Here is a 13,976-nt window from a genome sequence, read left to right on the forward strand (position 1 = left end):
CACCTTTCTCAGACAGAGTTATTCTTTGTGCCAGCTGGACTGATCATTCAGCCAAAACAAATATGAAACTTCCTGTTAGTGTTGTAATGCAACAGATATGCTTATTGCACGTTTCACAGATAGGATGGGCCGTATGTTTTTGGAGAAATCCTGGGTCATCGTGCCCAGAGAAGAACAACTGAAATCCCTTAACAAAAAAGATTGCCCAACATAACACAAAGATATTAAAATAAGCAAATGATATGATCCAAATATATTATTTATGGTCACAGTCTGTTCCAAACAAAGATACATACTGTATATAACATGACGATTCAAAAGTGAAGTACTCTCTTTGATAGTCCTAACATACAGTAGCTTTTGATAACTTTGGTTTCCCCTTGAAACAATATCATCCACCATATCTTAATGATAACCCTATGATACTTGGGGCAGCAGCAGTTCAACAGTTAATTTGACCTGAACAGAAAATATTAAAAACAAAACATTGATATAAATAGATTCTTTCCAGACAATTGCCTGATTTATACAGAATAAAAGGCTGACAGATATATGGTAAAACATTGTGAAAATTAAAAATAGAAAAGACTGAAAAGACAGCCACAGCCTATGTCCTTTAAAGAAACAACACTTAAGACCTAGAAGCTAATGGGCATGTACTTAACATGTTCTGTGGATTCATGCATGGTTGGCATTCACAAGAGGCCGTCCTCTGCCTGGCCTGGTACCCTGCACGGGCATTCCGTTTCAAATCTTTTCATCCACTAGGGCTCTGTTTAAAGCATGTTTTTGTTTTGCTCTATGCAAACGTAATGAAACTGGAAATAACACTAGCCTACTGCTTATCCCATATTGATGGCTGAATTACAGAACAATACTATGTCTGTCTTTTTAGGTAAGGCAACTAACTTACTGCAAGAGAATAGAGAATAAATGCATGCACAGAACATGATTCACAAGTGTTCAGCAGTTTTTGGATCTTTAGTGGAATAGATACATATTCCCTAAAAGTCAGAGAAAAATAAGGATGTGGGTGAAAAGCACAGATTATCTAAATTCCTTAAACATTTCACTCATCCGTTTTTGTGGAATACACCATTAAGGCTTTAAGTAGATTGTATCTGACCTTTTAAGACAATATGTGTGCAGCTGGAATTATGACCACTTCTTTTCAGTTCAACTGACACTGTTAGGCGTAAAGTGCACTAATTTATGCTAAAGGCACATTTGTTTTAAATAAACAAATTTTTAAATAAAGACAGTCCATCCCTTAAGATTGTCACTACAGCGACTCAATTCCAAAACATTATACATTGTAACTTTATGGTCTCTGTGCTCACCATAAACATTTTTCTTTCTATGGGTTTCTTGATGATGCTAGACTGACTTTCATTGTGAATCATAGCAAAATCACAACCTTTGTATTCTTTATCTGCTTTCCTGAATGGTTTATCTGAATGCTTTCCTGAATGTAAATGGAACCTAGTTGATTAAGGTTAATGAATGTGAAATAAAGCTATGGTCCATAGTAGAGTTTATCGATCATACAGGGGAGAGCAGTGGGCCTACAAGGCAGTGGAGTGGCAGACTTTTCCCAGTTGATACTGGGCTGGAGTGGTAGGAAAACTCTGTTTGTCCAGCCCCCTGTAGTTAAGCTTGTGGAACTCGCTAGCGATGGCTGAAAGGGTCTTCCCTTTAGTCTCAGGTAGAACCAAGCCCACGAACACAGCAGACAGTAAACAGATAGCAGCAAACGGGACAAAGCAGAACTCACCAAGCTCACTCTAGAGAGAGAAATAGAGAGAATTGGAAATATGAGTCAGAAAGGGAGGTGGGAAACCATATAACTAGTAAGTGACTATAATGGACATTAACCTATTTATTTCAGTTGGTTAACCATAGTTTGCTAGTGATGAGGCAGTGTAAAACAATTCATAAAAAAAAATCTCTGTCTATTGTATGTCTGTTAGCTAGCTAGCCAAACAGTTGTAGAGGAATAATTCCATAATTATTTTCCCAATTAACCACCAATATAACAACATCCCATGCATAAAATTTGGTCAATATACTAGCTAAAATCTGTTGATGATACAACTTAAATAAGTTATAAATGCTGATATTGCATCATTTATCAGTCACAATATTTCAAGAAAACAACAGATGGACATTTAGGGTTTGTTTACATGTATTTTAGGAGCTATTTATATATATTGGATTTAAATAATGATTATGGGTTGACAGTAATATGTTTAGCATCTTCTTCCGATTTCTGTCTGAACAAAATGGCTGCCGTTTCATCCTATTCTGGAATAGTAATTCTTTGAATTAGAGCCACGTTTTAAAAATCTCTATGTTAAAAACAAACCATTACTACAAAACTCTCATATGCAATGGCAAACAGCAAGTAAGCATTCAGAATTTGAAGCATCCTGTTCGTAATATACATGAATTTACGGTAGACACACATTAAGAGAAACTGTCCTGTCTGACCCTACTGCCTGAGAGCCAGAGAAACATCACTTTTCCAAAGCATCAGCCTTCTAAAACCTAAACAGTCTTAAAGTTCACAATATTCCATACTTTTCTTTCAACTATAAAAATGAAACCCAATGGATTGTAAAATGTAACCTAAGTGTAAAAATCTAAGACTCTCCACGCCCTCCTGGTAACGCATCATGTAGCACATTCTGCTAGATGTTGCTCTTTCTAGTGTATTAGAGTTTTCAAGTGGTGTAGAGATGACCTCTTCCCACCTGGTCAAACCCGAGTATTAGTACAGTTACACCACTGGGGCGTGTCTTGTCAGTGTGTGCATCTCATTTACCACCAGGAATGGAAAGACCATCCCCATAATGAAGAGGTTGATCCACATCATTGAGCCAGCAATCATGTAGGCTGCTGGACGGGCTGTCTGGCTGAAGATCTCAGTGGGTAGGACCCCTGTCACTCCAGCTGTAGAGACCATAGCAATACGCTCACCCTAATGCCACTAATATTCCATAAGCATTCAGAAAATGCAATGAGACAAGTTTATATTGAATGTTTCCTTAAAGAAGGAATAGCCATTGGAATGTGTTACATATGTGTTGTGGAATCCACACAGGAAATTAAGTCAATGCTTTTAGGATAAAGTACTTGAAACACCAATGTCACTTCCCATCGATATTGGCTTGTATTTTGTTTTTGACTGACTGGGCTAATATTGTTAACTTTTTCAGATGAGAGATGAAGAGACTGACTCACCGGGGCCCATGCCAAAGCTGAGTATATAGGTGAAGATACAGCCCATACTCAAGTAGGGCATCCACTCCACCTTGTGCTTTTTCAGGAAACCAAAGAACATACTGTAGTTATCAAGTCAAAACATGTATAAAAACACACAGAAATTGCATTTACATTTTAATCGTTTAGGACAAACTGTTGTCCAGAACAGCTTGGATTAGTGTGCATACATTTTCATACATGCTGTATCAATTCATACAGTGCAGTAAAATCAGACATTTATTGACATTTAAGCAGGGTGAATTGAAAAATCACCACAGAAACCCACTGTTTGAGACTTAAAGGCTTTTAAGAGTATCCCATCCGGTTCCAGTACCTGACTACACCAGTCACCTGTTGCACTGATACATGCTAAGCAGGAAGTGGAATCCCACTTCTAAAGTGGATGTACTTATTGCCATGACATGAAGGCGCAGCTGTTTCAAAGGGTTAGGCTTACTTTGCTGCCTAATTGTTGTGGAAATTTCTCTAACCAATGTATTCTCACTGATTAAAGGACTGAGTACCCTTGTTCAAATTAGAAAAGGAATGTGGGGGATCTGGTATTTGCCTAGGGGGCATCATTGACTGGTATCAGCAGATTAAATGGTTACTCATTAATCTGCTCATCTGTATAACTCATCAGGGCATCTATTGTCTGTCCGCGTTCAGTTGGAACTCTTAGAATTGTAGGAGTTACCTATGGGGGGAAGGAGAGCTTGTCCTTTGTGTGAAGCTTAGGTTGTAATAGAACAAAGGGAATGTGTCCTGTTGAGTTGGGGCAGTTGTGCAGGATTTTACCACACCCCTTTTCTCTCTTTAAATACTGTTAATTGACCTGTATTAAGTTTGTAAGCGTTTGACGCCTCTCTCTTATTTGCAAATAATAATAAATGGTTAAATTGTGCCAAGAGATTTTGTCTCTGTTCTTACTCCTTTAAGAGTGTCGATCAATGGAATTGCCATCACACTAATACACAACCACCTAAGCTTGAATAGAATACAGGAGAACTGTCCATCCATTAGGCTTTGGGCACATAAAAAAGTAGTACCGCCCCACAGGTCAGTTAAGTAAATGAAACTAGAGATGAGGACCTGACTGGGATGTAATGTTTCTGCCAAGTTTCACCCCTATCTAGTTTCCAACCACCTTTTCACTCCCAGTCACTAACTGTTATTAGATATCCTTGCATTGAAAGGGCAAGATGAGGATGACATAAGATGATATAATACCTCAAAACATAGAGCTATAGTGAAGACAATGGCCCAGACGGTCATGAAAATGTAGCCTCCCATCAAAAGAATCTTCCTGCCCTGTCGCTCGATCAGCAGGTTCTGAGGAGGAGGACAACTGTACATGTACTTGATAGCTTATTTTTTACATCTATGGTTACCCTGAGGTAAGCATAATTTAGCTTTGTGAAGAAATAATTCAATAAACGTATAAACAATTGTAAAAATCCACATTTTAATCCAAGCAATTTATCAGAAGGGTTTTATAACTGTTGCGATGCAGGAAAACATTTGACATTGAACTTTTCTCACACAGTAAATATTTCAAAGATCTGGATTAAAGGATTTAAGAAAAATGAGAGAGAGAGAAAGAGCGAGAGAGACAGACAGACAGAAAGCGTTAGGTTGAGTGAGAGAGCTTGGGAGGGGGTTGGAACAATAACTCCTTGCCTCTGAGGTGGTTAGTTAGGTACTGATGGTTACGTAACACCCCTATGTATTATTTACTTAGGAATACTCACACATATTATGCAGGCTGTGAATTCACATGTACCGGTGCATATGGTGATATACTGGATCATATCCGGAGAGATCCCAGCCGCTTTGAACACATAGTATGCATAGAAATAGATCTGTTGGAGTGAAACAGTAACGACAAACAGAGTTCAATGGCTGCTGTTTCAGTAAAGACGCATTTGTATTAAACAAAGGCCTTGTTAAAACGTGTCCCATCCTGAGCATTTACTGACAGAGTACTGACAGAATGACTGAGCTAATCATTACATTAAATGACCAAATTCAAACTGTGTTGATGATAAGCTGCTTCAGTAGCAAAGTACATTACTGCTCAGTCAACTCTCCTCCTAATGCTTCAGCCGCTAACCCTCTGGTCTAGTTTCAGTAAATAATCTCCTGCTCCCTACCAGCTGTACAAGGACCCTGGGGATACTTAAGACAGAGGTACTATGTACTATGGCAGAATTCAGTAGGTGGTACAGTAACCAGAAAAGGCTGGAAACAACTGCCCTACATATCAAAATATTATGTAATCACACAGCAGTTTGGGACTGTTAGATGCTGCATGCTGATATCTAACTAAGATTGCAGCACTGGTTGAACTTTCTAGGACCGACCATTTCAGTAAACCGTTCCACTAACAACTCATTATGTTCTCCGTCCTACCTAGAAGCACTACAGTTGTTACAGACAAACACATGTCATTATCACTGGGACGCATTTTAACCAGTTACACATTAGAATACACAGAAGATATCACTGTTCTTATTGGGTCTGTTGTGAGAACGTGGGCACAGGAACAGGTTCTGGCCAGTTAATCTGCTGAATACATTCTGCTGTCAGAACAATGGTGTACTTCAGAGGTAAGTAACTTTGATCCCAGAGAAAGAGAGAGAGATCCCTGTCAGAAAACCCCTGCCAGAACCAGAGAGAACCAGAACCCTGCTGACTCAAACCCAAATTGAATATTTGAGAAACTCAGTAACTGTGGGGAGAAACCATGCTTACAATAATAAGAGTCTGTTCTTACATTGTTATTAAGAGAGTGGGAAAAATAACGTAATATAGTTATTTACAGAATATAATAATATAGGAGTATTCTTTTCAACTTACATTCTGTATTAAAAATCACTTTTTGTTTTACCCTTATTTTATCAGATGATTGTGAATATATTCTCATTACAGCAACTAACCGAGAGCCATTAAGATTAACTGCGTTACTCGGGGCCAGAGTCACATATGTTTCACACTGCCGACTGCCTGCTCTGGGATTTAATCTAGCAGCATTTTGGTTACCAGTCAGAACTGCTGAGCAACCTGTCGCCCATGATGAATGAGCTTGAGGATAACAGAGGATGTGATATATTGTTATATTAGTTATATTGAACATCTATTACAAAATTAGACCTCTTCACAGAATATGCTGTTATCCAGTTTGCTAAACACAATGTTTTTTCCTTAAACGTCTTGCAGGTGGTGCAACAGTCTGAGGCGCTCTTTCCTAGATCCAGGCTACCCTTAACCATGCTGCCTGCTGACAAATTGATTGGTAGCCCAATGGGGTGCTGTTAGCATGGATTTCCTGACCTCATTGCACTCTAGTGACTCCTTCAGGTGGCTTGGGCACCTGCATAGCTAACTGAGGTCATCAGGTGAGTGAGTGAGACCTCATTTATTGACCCATGTGACTTCCTGGTTGGATTGTAATGCTACAACAAGAAACTTGCTACAAAATGAAGTACCCTGTTGAAAAAAAAAATATATTATTAGTTTTGAGTATCAGGTTCTTCTATATTTTTGCATTTACTCACCGAGTCATTACCACAGAGTTGCATGGCGCTGCTGATGGTAATGATGGAGATCACCTGCCAGCGGACATTCTGGTCACCAAACAGCTCCCATGGTCTGCTGGGCCTCAATCCTTCAGCCTCAGTCTGCTCCTGGAGAATCTCATCCAACTCTGACTGTTGGACCTCACAGCCCCGCAGACGCTGTAGAGCTAGCACATACACACACGGACGTGCAAAATACATTACTGTGCAAAGGACTTAGGCACCTGAAAGTTGAACTGAAGTCATTTATATGGATAGTAAATGTTTATTTGTAAAAATATATATATATATATATTTTATATTAATATATTTATATATATACACCCCTCACATTTTTGTAAATATTTGATTTTATCTTTTCATGTGACAACACTGAAGAAATGACACTTTGCTACAATGTAAAGTAGTGAGTGTACAGCTTGTATAACAGTGTACATTTGCTGTCCCCTCAAAATAACTCAACACACAGCCATTAATGTCTAAACCGCTGGCAACAAAAGTGAGTACACCCCTAAGTGAAAATGTCCAAATTGGGCCCAATTAGCCATTTTCCCTCCCCGGTGTCATGTGACTCATGTTACAAGTGTTACAAGGTCTCAGGTGTGAATGGGGAGCAGGTGTGTTAAATTTGATGTTATCGCTCTCACACTCCCTCATACTGGTCACTGGAAGTTCAAAATGGCACTTCATGGCAAAGAACTCTCTGAGGATCTGCTAAAAAATAATGTTGCTCTACATAAAAATGGCCTAGGCTATAAGAAGATTGCCAAGACCCTGAAACTGAGCTGCAGCACGGTGGCCATGACCATACAGCGGTTTAACAGGACAGGTTCCACTCAGAACAGGCCTCACCAATGGTCGACCAAAGAAGTTGAGTGCATGTGGTCAGCATCATATCCAGAAGTTGTCTTTAGGAAATAGACGTATGAGTGCTGCCAGCATTGCTGCAGAGTTTGAAGAGGTGGGGGGGTCAGCCTGTCAGTGCTCAGACCATACGCCGCACACTGCATCAAATTAGTCTGCATGGCTGTCGTCCCAGAAGGAAGCCTCTTCTAAAAATGATGCACAAGAAAGCCCGCAAACACTTTGCTGAAGACAAGCAGACTAAGGACATGGATTACTGGAACCATGTCCTGTGGTCTGATGAGACCAAGATAAACGTATTTGGTTCAGTTGGTGTCAAGCGTGTGTGGCGGCAACCAGGTTAGGAGTACAAAGACAAGTGTGTCTTGCCTATAGTCAAGCATGGTGGTGGGGGTGTCTTGGTCTGGGGCTTCATTAAAGCTGCCGGCACTGGGGAGCTACAGTTCACTGAGGGAACCATGAATGCCAACATGTACTGTGACATACTAAAGCAGAGCATGATCCCACTCCCTTCATAGACAGGGCTGCAGTGCAATATTCCAACATGATAACAACCCCAAAAACACACCTCCAAGACGACCACTGCCTTGCTAAAGAATCTGAGGGTAAAGGTGATGGAGTGGCCAAACATGTCTCCAGACCTAAACCCTATTGAGCATCTGTGGGGCATCCTTAAACGGAAGGTGGAGGAGTGCAAGGTCTCTAACATCCACCAGCTATGTGATGTCATCATGGAGTGGAAGAGGACTCCAATGGCATCCTGTGAAGCTCTGGTGAACTCCATGCCCAAGAGGGTTATGGCAGTGCTGGAAAATAATGGTGGCCACACAAAATATTGACACCTTGGGTCCAATTAGGACATTTTCACTTAGGGGTGTACTCACATTTGTTGCCAGTGTTTTAAACATTAATGGCCGTGTGTTGTGTTATTTTGAGGGGAAAGCAAATTTATACTGTTATACAAGCTGTACACTCACTACTTTACATTGCAGCAAAGTGTCATTTCTTCTGTGTAGTCACATGAAAATATATAATCAAATATTTACAAAAATGTGAGGGGTGTACTCACTACTGTAAGATACCTTATATTAATTAAAACCCTTACTACCCAAATAAATGGCTGTAGTTCAACTGTCAGGTGTCCAAGACTTTCGCACTGTACAGATGTGGTTAATACAAACACGTAATGCCAGAGTACACAGAACCATGTCATGAATGCAGACTGCCTGTCCCTGCTCACACTGAGACATCAGAAGAACCTGCTCATGCTGTTAATGTATGTACTCACTCTCTCAAGCACAAGAGGAACAGAGCCATATGACTTTCTGACAAGCAGTTACTGCACTCAGCCACACATCACCACAGCTACTGATCTTGGTCCAGCTCTCCTCCCACGTACCATTGATACAGGCCTCCTTGTCCCCCCGGTCTATGAGGAGGTATCGGGGGCTTTCTGGGAACCAGGGTAGGGTGAGAAGCTGTATGAATCCTGGGATGGCATTACTGGCCAGTAGGAATTGCCAACAGGGTTCACTGCCCAATATCTCCCTGGAAATCACATGACCACAAACAAATGAGGCAACAGAAGTTTAAAAATTCAATTATTTCCCTGATGTTTTCACACAATCTTTTGTAAGTGCCGGATTTATGTGTGACACCAATTTGCAAGCATGCCAGTTTAGTAGCCTCTGAATGCTCTCCTTTGATGCCTACCTGAGTCCCACAACCTGTCCTAACACCACACCAAACGATGTGAATATGGCTGAGGACAGGGAAGCAGCTCCTCGCAAGTGCTTGGGAGCACTCTCTCCAAAATACATGGGTTGTACATTCATACTGATCCCTAGGAGAAGAAGAGAGAAACCCATTTTTTTGTTTGTTGACCTGTATGCAACCAATGGCACACAAGCCATGGTTGGATGACAGAAGAACCCCGATTTGAGAACCTTTTGGTTAAATAAACAGTATATACCAGCATTGATTCCAACCAGAACCCTGGAGATGATGATCATCTCAAAAGACTTGGCAGCTCTGCTGGTCAATGCTAAGAGGGAACTCAGCATCAGGAAGATATTGTTCAACAGCATAGTCTTCTTCCTGTGAAAGCAAGGAGCCAAATTAATATTGAGCATCAATAAACTAATACTGTAGGGATGATGTAACAGTTACTTTTATGCAAATCATACCCTCTGTCCAGATATTATATGCTCTCTGCCAGCTGGCAAGTTTCAGAGGGCTCATTTAGCCTTGAGAAACATAAACACTACCACATTATTTATTAACGGACTCCAGTCAAGATAGCCATGCTGTCTTCTGAGATACTGTATCTATTCTGTCTTCAATGCAACCTGTCTTACAACCGACCCATCAATAGGTGACCGTTTTTTGATCAGTCACTGAACACTTCTTTGTTATACAACTGACACTGTAGGTCACTGATAACGTTACGTTAAAGCACATAATAAGCTTCTCAGTGAAGACCACATTCCAAGATTAAAGCATATCCTTATGTGACAACCTATCCTAGTGTGACTCGCTGACAATTATAATGCTTTGACATTAATGTAACTGCCTTCCAAAGTAGGTCAAAAAAGACTGAGTCGAATTTTTACTATATATTTTTTTTAATAAATCAAACGGCTTTGGGTTACGTTCTTGGGTCTATGTATGATACATGATACCATTTCAAATATTATGCTTACGCGTCCGGGTATAAAACGATGTTACCTTCCAAAAGTTATGCTCATGGGTCCAGCTATAAGAGCTCCGGCCAGCCCACCCAGGGAGTAGATGGACACGATGCAAGTCCAGACCAGCGTGACCTGGTAGTCCTCCAGCTGAACGTCCCAACGCTCCCGAAACGTCTCGTTCACAAAGTTTTGAATGAACTAACACGAAACGTAGAGCTTGGTCAAATGTGTGCATTTTTACGGACAAAAACACACATATGCTTCTAGAAGTTTGTGTCAAAGAAATAGACTGTTTACTGAAGTTTTCTTTATTAAGTTTTCATGAAACTTACTATGGTGGGGGCATTCATTATGGCCAAGTTGTAGCCATACTGAAGAGTGCCTCCAATGGCACATGACGTCACCATTAAAATCAAATTCAGATCATTGCCCTGCCAGTGAAAACAATAAGTATTTAAAAATAAATAAACAATAGTAATATTACCTTATCTTCATGAATTCTGTAATAGAGATAAAATCGCGGAAAGTACTTATAGCTACATTGCTTGGTTTACAAAAACATTGTGGTGCGCATAGTCTGTCTATTCTTAAAGTGGAACAACTATGAATATCTACTATTTGTCCAAGTTTATAAGTCGCTTGAAGTAACGGTTGAATTGTCTTTATTCACGGAACTATTTAAATCCGGGGAGCAGGGTCTTACAGAACAAACCAGTGTTTTTGGGAGATGTTACAAAAGGTATACTTTAAAACTCGTGACAGACATATATTACATAAAATGTATATGGTATGTACCCCACTTGAATGTTATGTTTTTGCAAGTAGCAGTTATCAATATACCAGACCACGCTATACTCACCTTAGCTCTATCTCTGCTCTCCCTGAGACAGTCGAGTGCATAGTGTCAATACAACAAACACTTCAAACGACTTATGAACTTGAAAATGTAGATATTCTTCGTTATTCCCTTTGTTATATGCAAAATGAATTTTCTTTAGGAAAAAGCCAATAGTCACAATAGCTTGACAAATTGGATTAATGATTATGAACCAAAAACAATTTGCAACTGTCTTGAGTTATTCTCCAATGCAGTCTATAACTTTCCGTAAAACAGTTTTGTGACCGCATCATTATTTTCAAATGGAAAACATTTGAGCGTTGCTAAATTCAAGGTAGGTTACAATGCGCGACAAGGCACCTGCCAGTCCATAAACAGAGGTCCAATTTCGAAATAAAAATAAATTTACTTTAGCCTACCTTCTTCTCCGCTCCAACATACATGTTATATAGATTCTATTTTCTATTTTTCAGTAAAATTGTAATAGCGCAACTCTTCGTTCATCATAAAATCGTTGTAAAATCTTTGAATCATACCGGTTGGCTAGGACTCAGACCTTAGATCCGCAAACTTATAACCCCTTCTAGCCTATATTACGTGCAGCGCCCATGAAGATGGTTAGACGGAACTGTTGTGAAAAAACGCGTTATATCATGTACATTGCGATTTAGAGGGGAGAGCATAGATCCAGAACAAATACAGTAGAACGAGCATCCCCAGATGCATAGCAGATGGACTGGCGGTTATTGCGAATGTATCCATAGGAGCAAAAGTTCTACAATACAATATCTGATTACAAATGGAGCTTAGAAATTTAACGAATCTGAAAATTGCTGTTACTGGTCAGATAAAAACAGGCCCTCAACACTTGGCCTAGTCACTTGCTTTCCAATATGAGAACGGATGTTAAACTATAGCTACTGATTTGCAGTCCTATACATGTATGGTTTGGTATACAATGTATTGGAACCTCCCCTGACCCTCAGTGAATGAAAGACTTGAATCATTGAACTTGTTGGTACTGCTTGAGCAATTTATTTAAACAATACTTAAAGTACCTTATCCTACCACACTAAAGTTGGTACTACTAAAATAGTCACATTTATTCAGGTGCTTGTTCTTCATCTGTGCCCTCCTCCTCGACATCTTGCTCCATCTGCTCCTGGAAACCAGAAAAAACACAAACATTCAGGGGGGGGGGGGGAGTTGAGTTGCACACCAGCTTGGTTATTGCGTATTGCAGTCTTCCACGCAGATTCTGAATTTCTTCTGTAACTACAGAGCATGTGGCAGTAATTAATTTTGACCGAAATCCACAAGCATATAAATTAGGAGAAAAAACATCTCATCATTGCTACTTGGTTAGCTACACTGATGAGTTAATCACAAACTCCAGCCCCAACATAGGCTTCATATCCTACAAAAATAAAAGGAGCAATTTGGTTGAGTTTTCATCAGGAAATACATGAACTACAACTTTTTCTGATATATAAAAGCCAGGCCCGGGGTTGGGGCTCGTATGCGAGCGCCTGGTGGCCGGGCCTTTCCCCACGGGGTCCGGCCGGGCTCAGCCCGAAGGAGCAAGGTGGGGCCGCCTTCCTGTGGGCTCACCACCTGCAGGAGGGACCATAAGGGGTCGGTGCGTAGAGGATCGGGCGACAGTCGATGGCGGGGGCCTAGACAACCCGATCCCTGGACACGGAAACTAGCTCTAGGGACGTGGACCTCGCTGGCGGGGAAGGAGCCTGAGATTGTGCGTGAGGTTGAGAGGTTCCGACAAGAGATAGTCGGGATCACCTCTATGCACGGCTTGGGCTCTGGAACCACACTCCTTGAGAGAGGATGGACTCTTCACCACTCTGGAGTTGCCCATGGTGAGCGGCGGCGGGCTGGTGTGGGTTTGCTTATAGCCCCCCAGCTCTGCCGCCATGTGTTGGAGTTTACCCTGGTGAACGAGAGGGTCGTTTCCCTGCGCCTACGGGTCGGGGATAGGTCTCTCACTGTTGTTTGTGCCTACGGGCCGAACGGCAGTGCAGAGTACCCGACCTTCTTGGAGTCTCTGGGAGGGGTGCTGGAAAGTGCTCCGACTGGGGACTCTATCGTTCTACTGGGGGACTTCAACGCCCACGTGGGCAACGACAGTGACACCTGGAGGGGCGTGATTGGGAGGAACCCGAGCGGTGTTCAGTTATTGGACTTCTGTGCTAGTCACAGTTTGTCCATAATGAACACCATGTTCAAGCATAAGGGTGTCCATCATTGCACGTGGCACCAGGACACCCTAGGCCGTAGGTCGATGATCGACTTTGTTGTCATTTCATCTGACCTGCGGCCGTATGTCTTGGACACTCGGGTAAAGAGCTGTCAACTGATCACCACCTGGTGGTGAGTTGGATCCGATGGCGGGGGAGGAAGCTGGACAGACTCGGCAGACTCAAGCGTACTGTAAGGGTCTGCTGGGAACGTCTGGCCGAGTCTCCTGCAGAGAGATCTTTAAATTAAGACCGGGATCTTTTGGATCCCGAGGGAGGCTGGAGATATTGAATCTGAGTGGACCATGTTCTCCACCTCCATTGTCGAAGCGGCCGCTCTGAGCTGTGGCCGTAAGGTCTCCGGTGCCTGTCGAGGTGGCAATCCCCGAACCCGGTGGTGGACACCGGAAGTAAGGGATGCCGTCAAGCTGAAGAAGGAGTCCTATCAGGCCTGGTTGGCTTGTGGGACTCCTGAGGAAGCTGACGGGTA

At 41.6% G+C, this 13,976-nt stretch overlaps 1 protein-coding gene across 2 annotated transcripts; it reads right to left on the reverse strand.

Annotated features, from left to right (window-relative positions):
* Positions 1-91: 91 nt before the first annotated feature.
* Positions 92-11,807, reverse strand: slc2a11a (solute carrier family 2 member 11a). 2 transcript variants are annotated; one of them, XM_010881046.4, is made up of 12 exons: positions 11,654-11,807; positions 10,881-10,896; positions 10,434-10,594; positions 9,679-9,803; positions 9,420-9,549; positions 9,106-9,254; positions 6,822-7,009; positions 5,016-5,126; positions 4,495-4,596; positions 3,244-3,319; positions 2,825-2,952; positions 92-1,784 (listed from the first exon to the last, which is right to left on the reverse strand). In XM_010881046.4, exons 1-12 carry the CDS (start codon positions 11,671-11,673, stop codon positions 1,566-1,568), a joined length of 1,425 nt encoding a protein of 474 aa, XP_010879348.1. In that variant the 5' UTR covers positions 11,674-11,807; the 3' UTR covers positions 92-1,565. The 2 variants fall into 2 exon arrangements, with proteins under 2 accessions (XP_010879348.1, XP_010879347.1); XM_010881045.3 differs by lacking the exon at positions 10,881-10,896 and adding an exon at positions 10,729-10,827 and having other exon boundaries at positions 93-1,784; positions 11,654-11,805.
* Between the last annotated feature and the right edge of the window lie 2,169 nt (positions 11,808-13,976).

The sequence above is a fragment of the Esox lucius genome, chromosome 17, assembly GCF_011004845.1.
Source record: "Esox lucius isolate fEsoLuc1 chromosome 17, fEsoLuc1.pri, whole genome shotgun sequence".
NCBI classification, from domain to species: Eukaryota; Metazoa; Chordata; class Actinopteri; order Esociformes; family Esocidae; genus Esox; species Esox lucius.

What these genes read in the sequence shown, in the direction of transcription:
- slc2a11a (XM_010881045.3), bottom strand. Translation starts at nt 11,677, where the DNA reads ATGTATGTTGGAGCGGAGAAGAAG. An exon ending in GGACAGGTTGTGGGACTCAG is followed by an intron (nt 9,255 to 9,419) that starts GTAGGCATCAAA and finishes TGTGATTTCCAG; the next exon opens with GGAGATATTGGGCAGTGAAC. An exon ending in TCACAGCCTGCATAATATGT is followed by an intron (nt 4,597 to 5,015) that starts GTGAGTATTCCT and finishes CCTCCTCCTCAG; the next exon opens with AACCTGCTGATCGAGCGACA.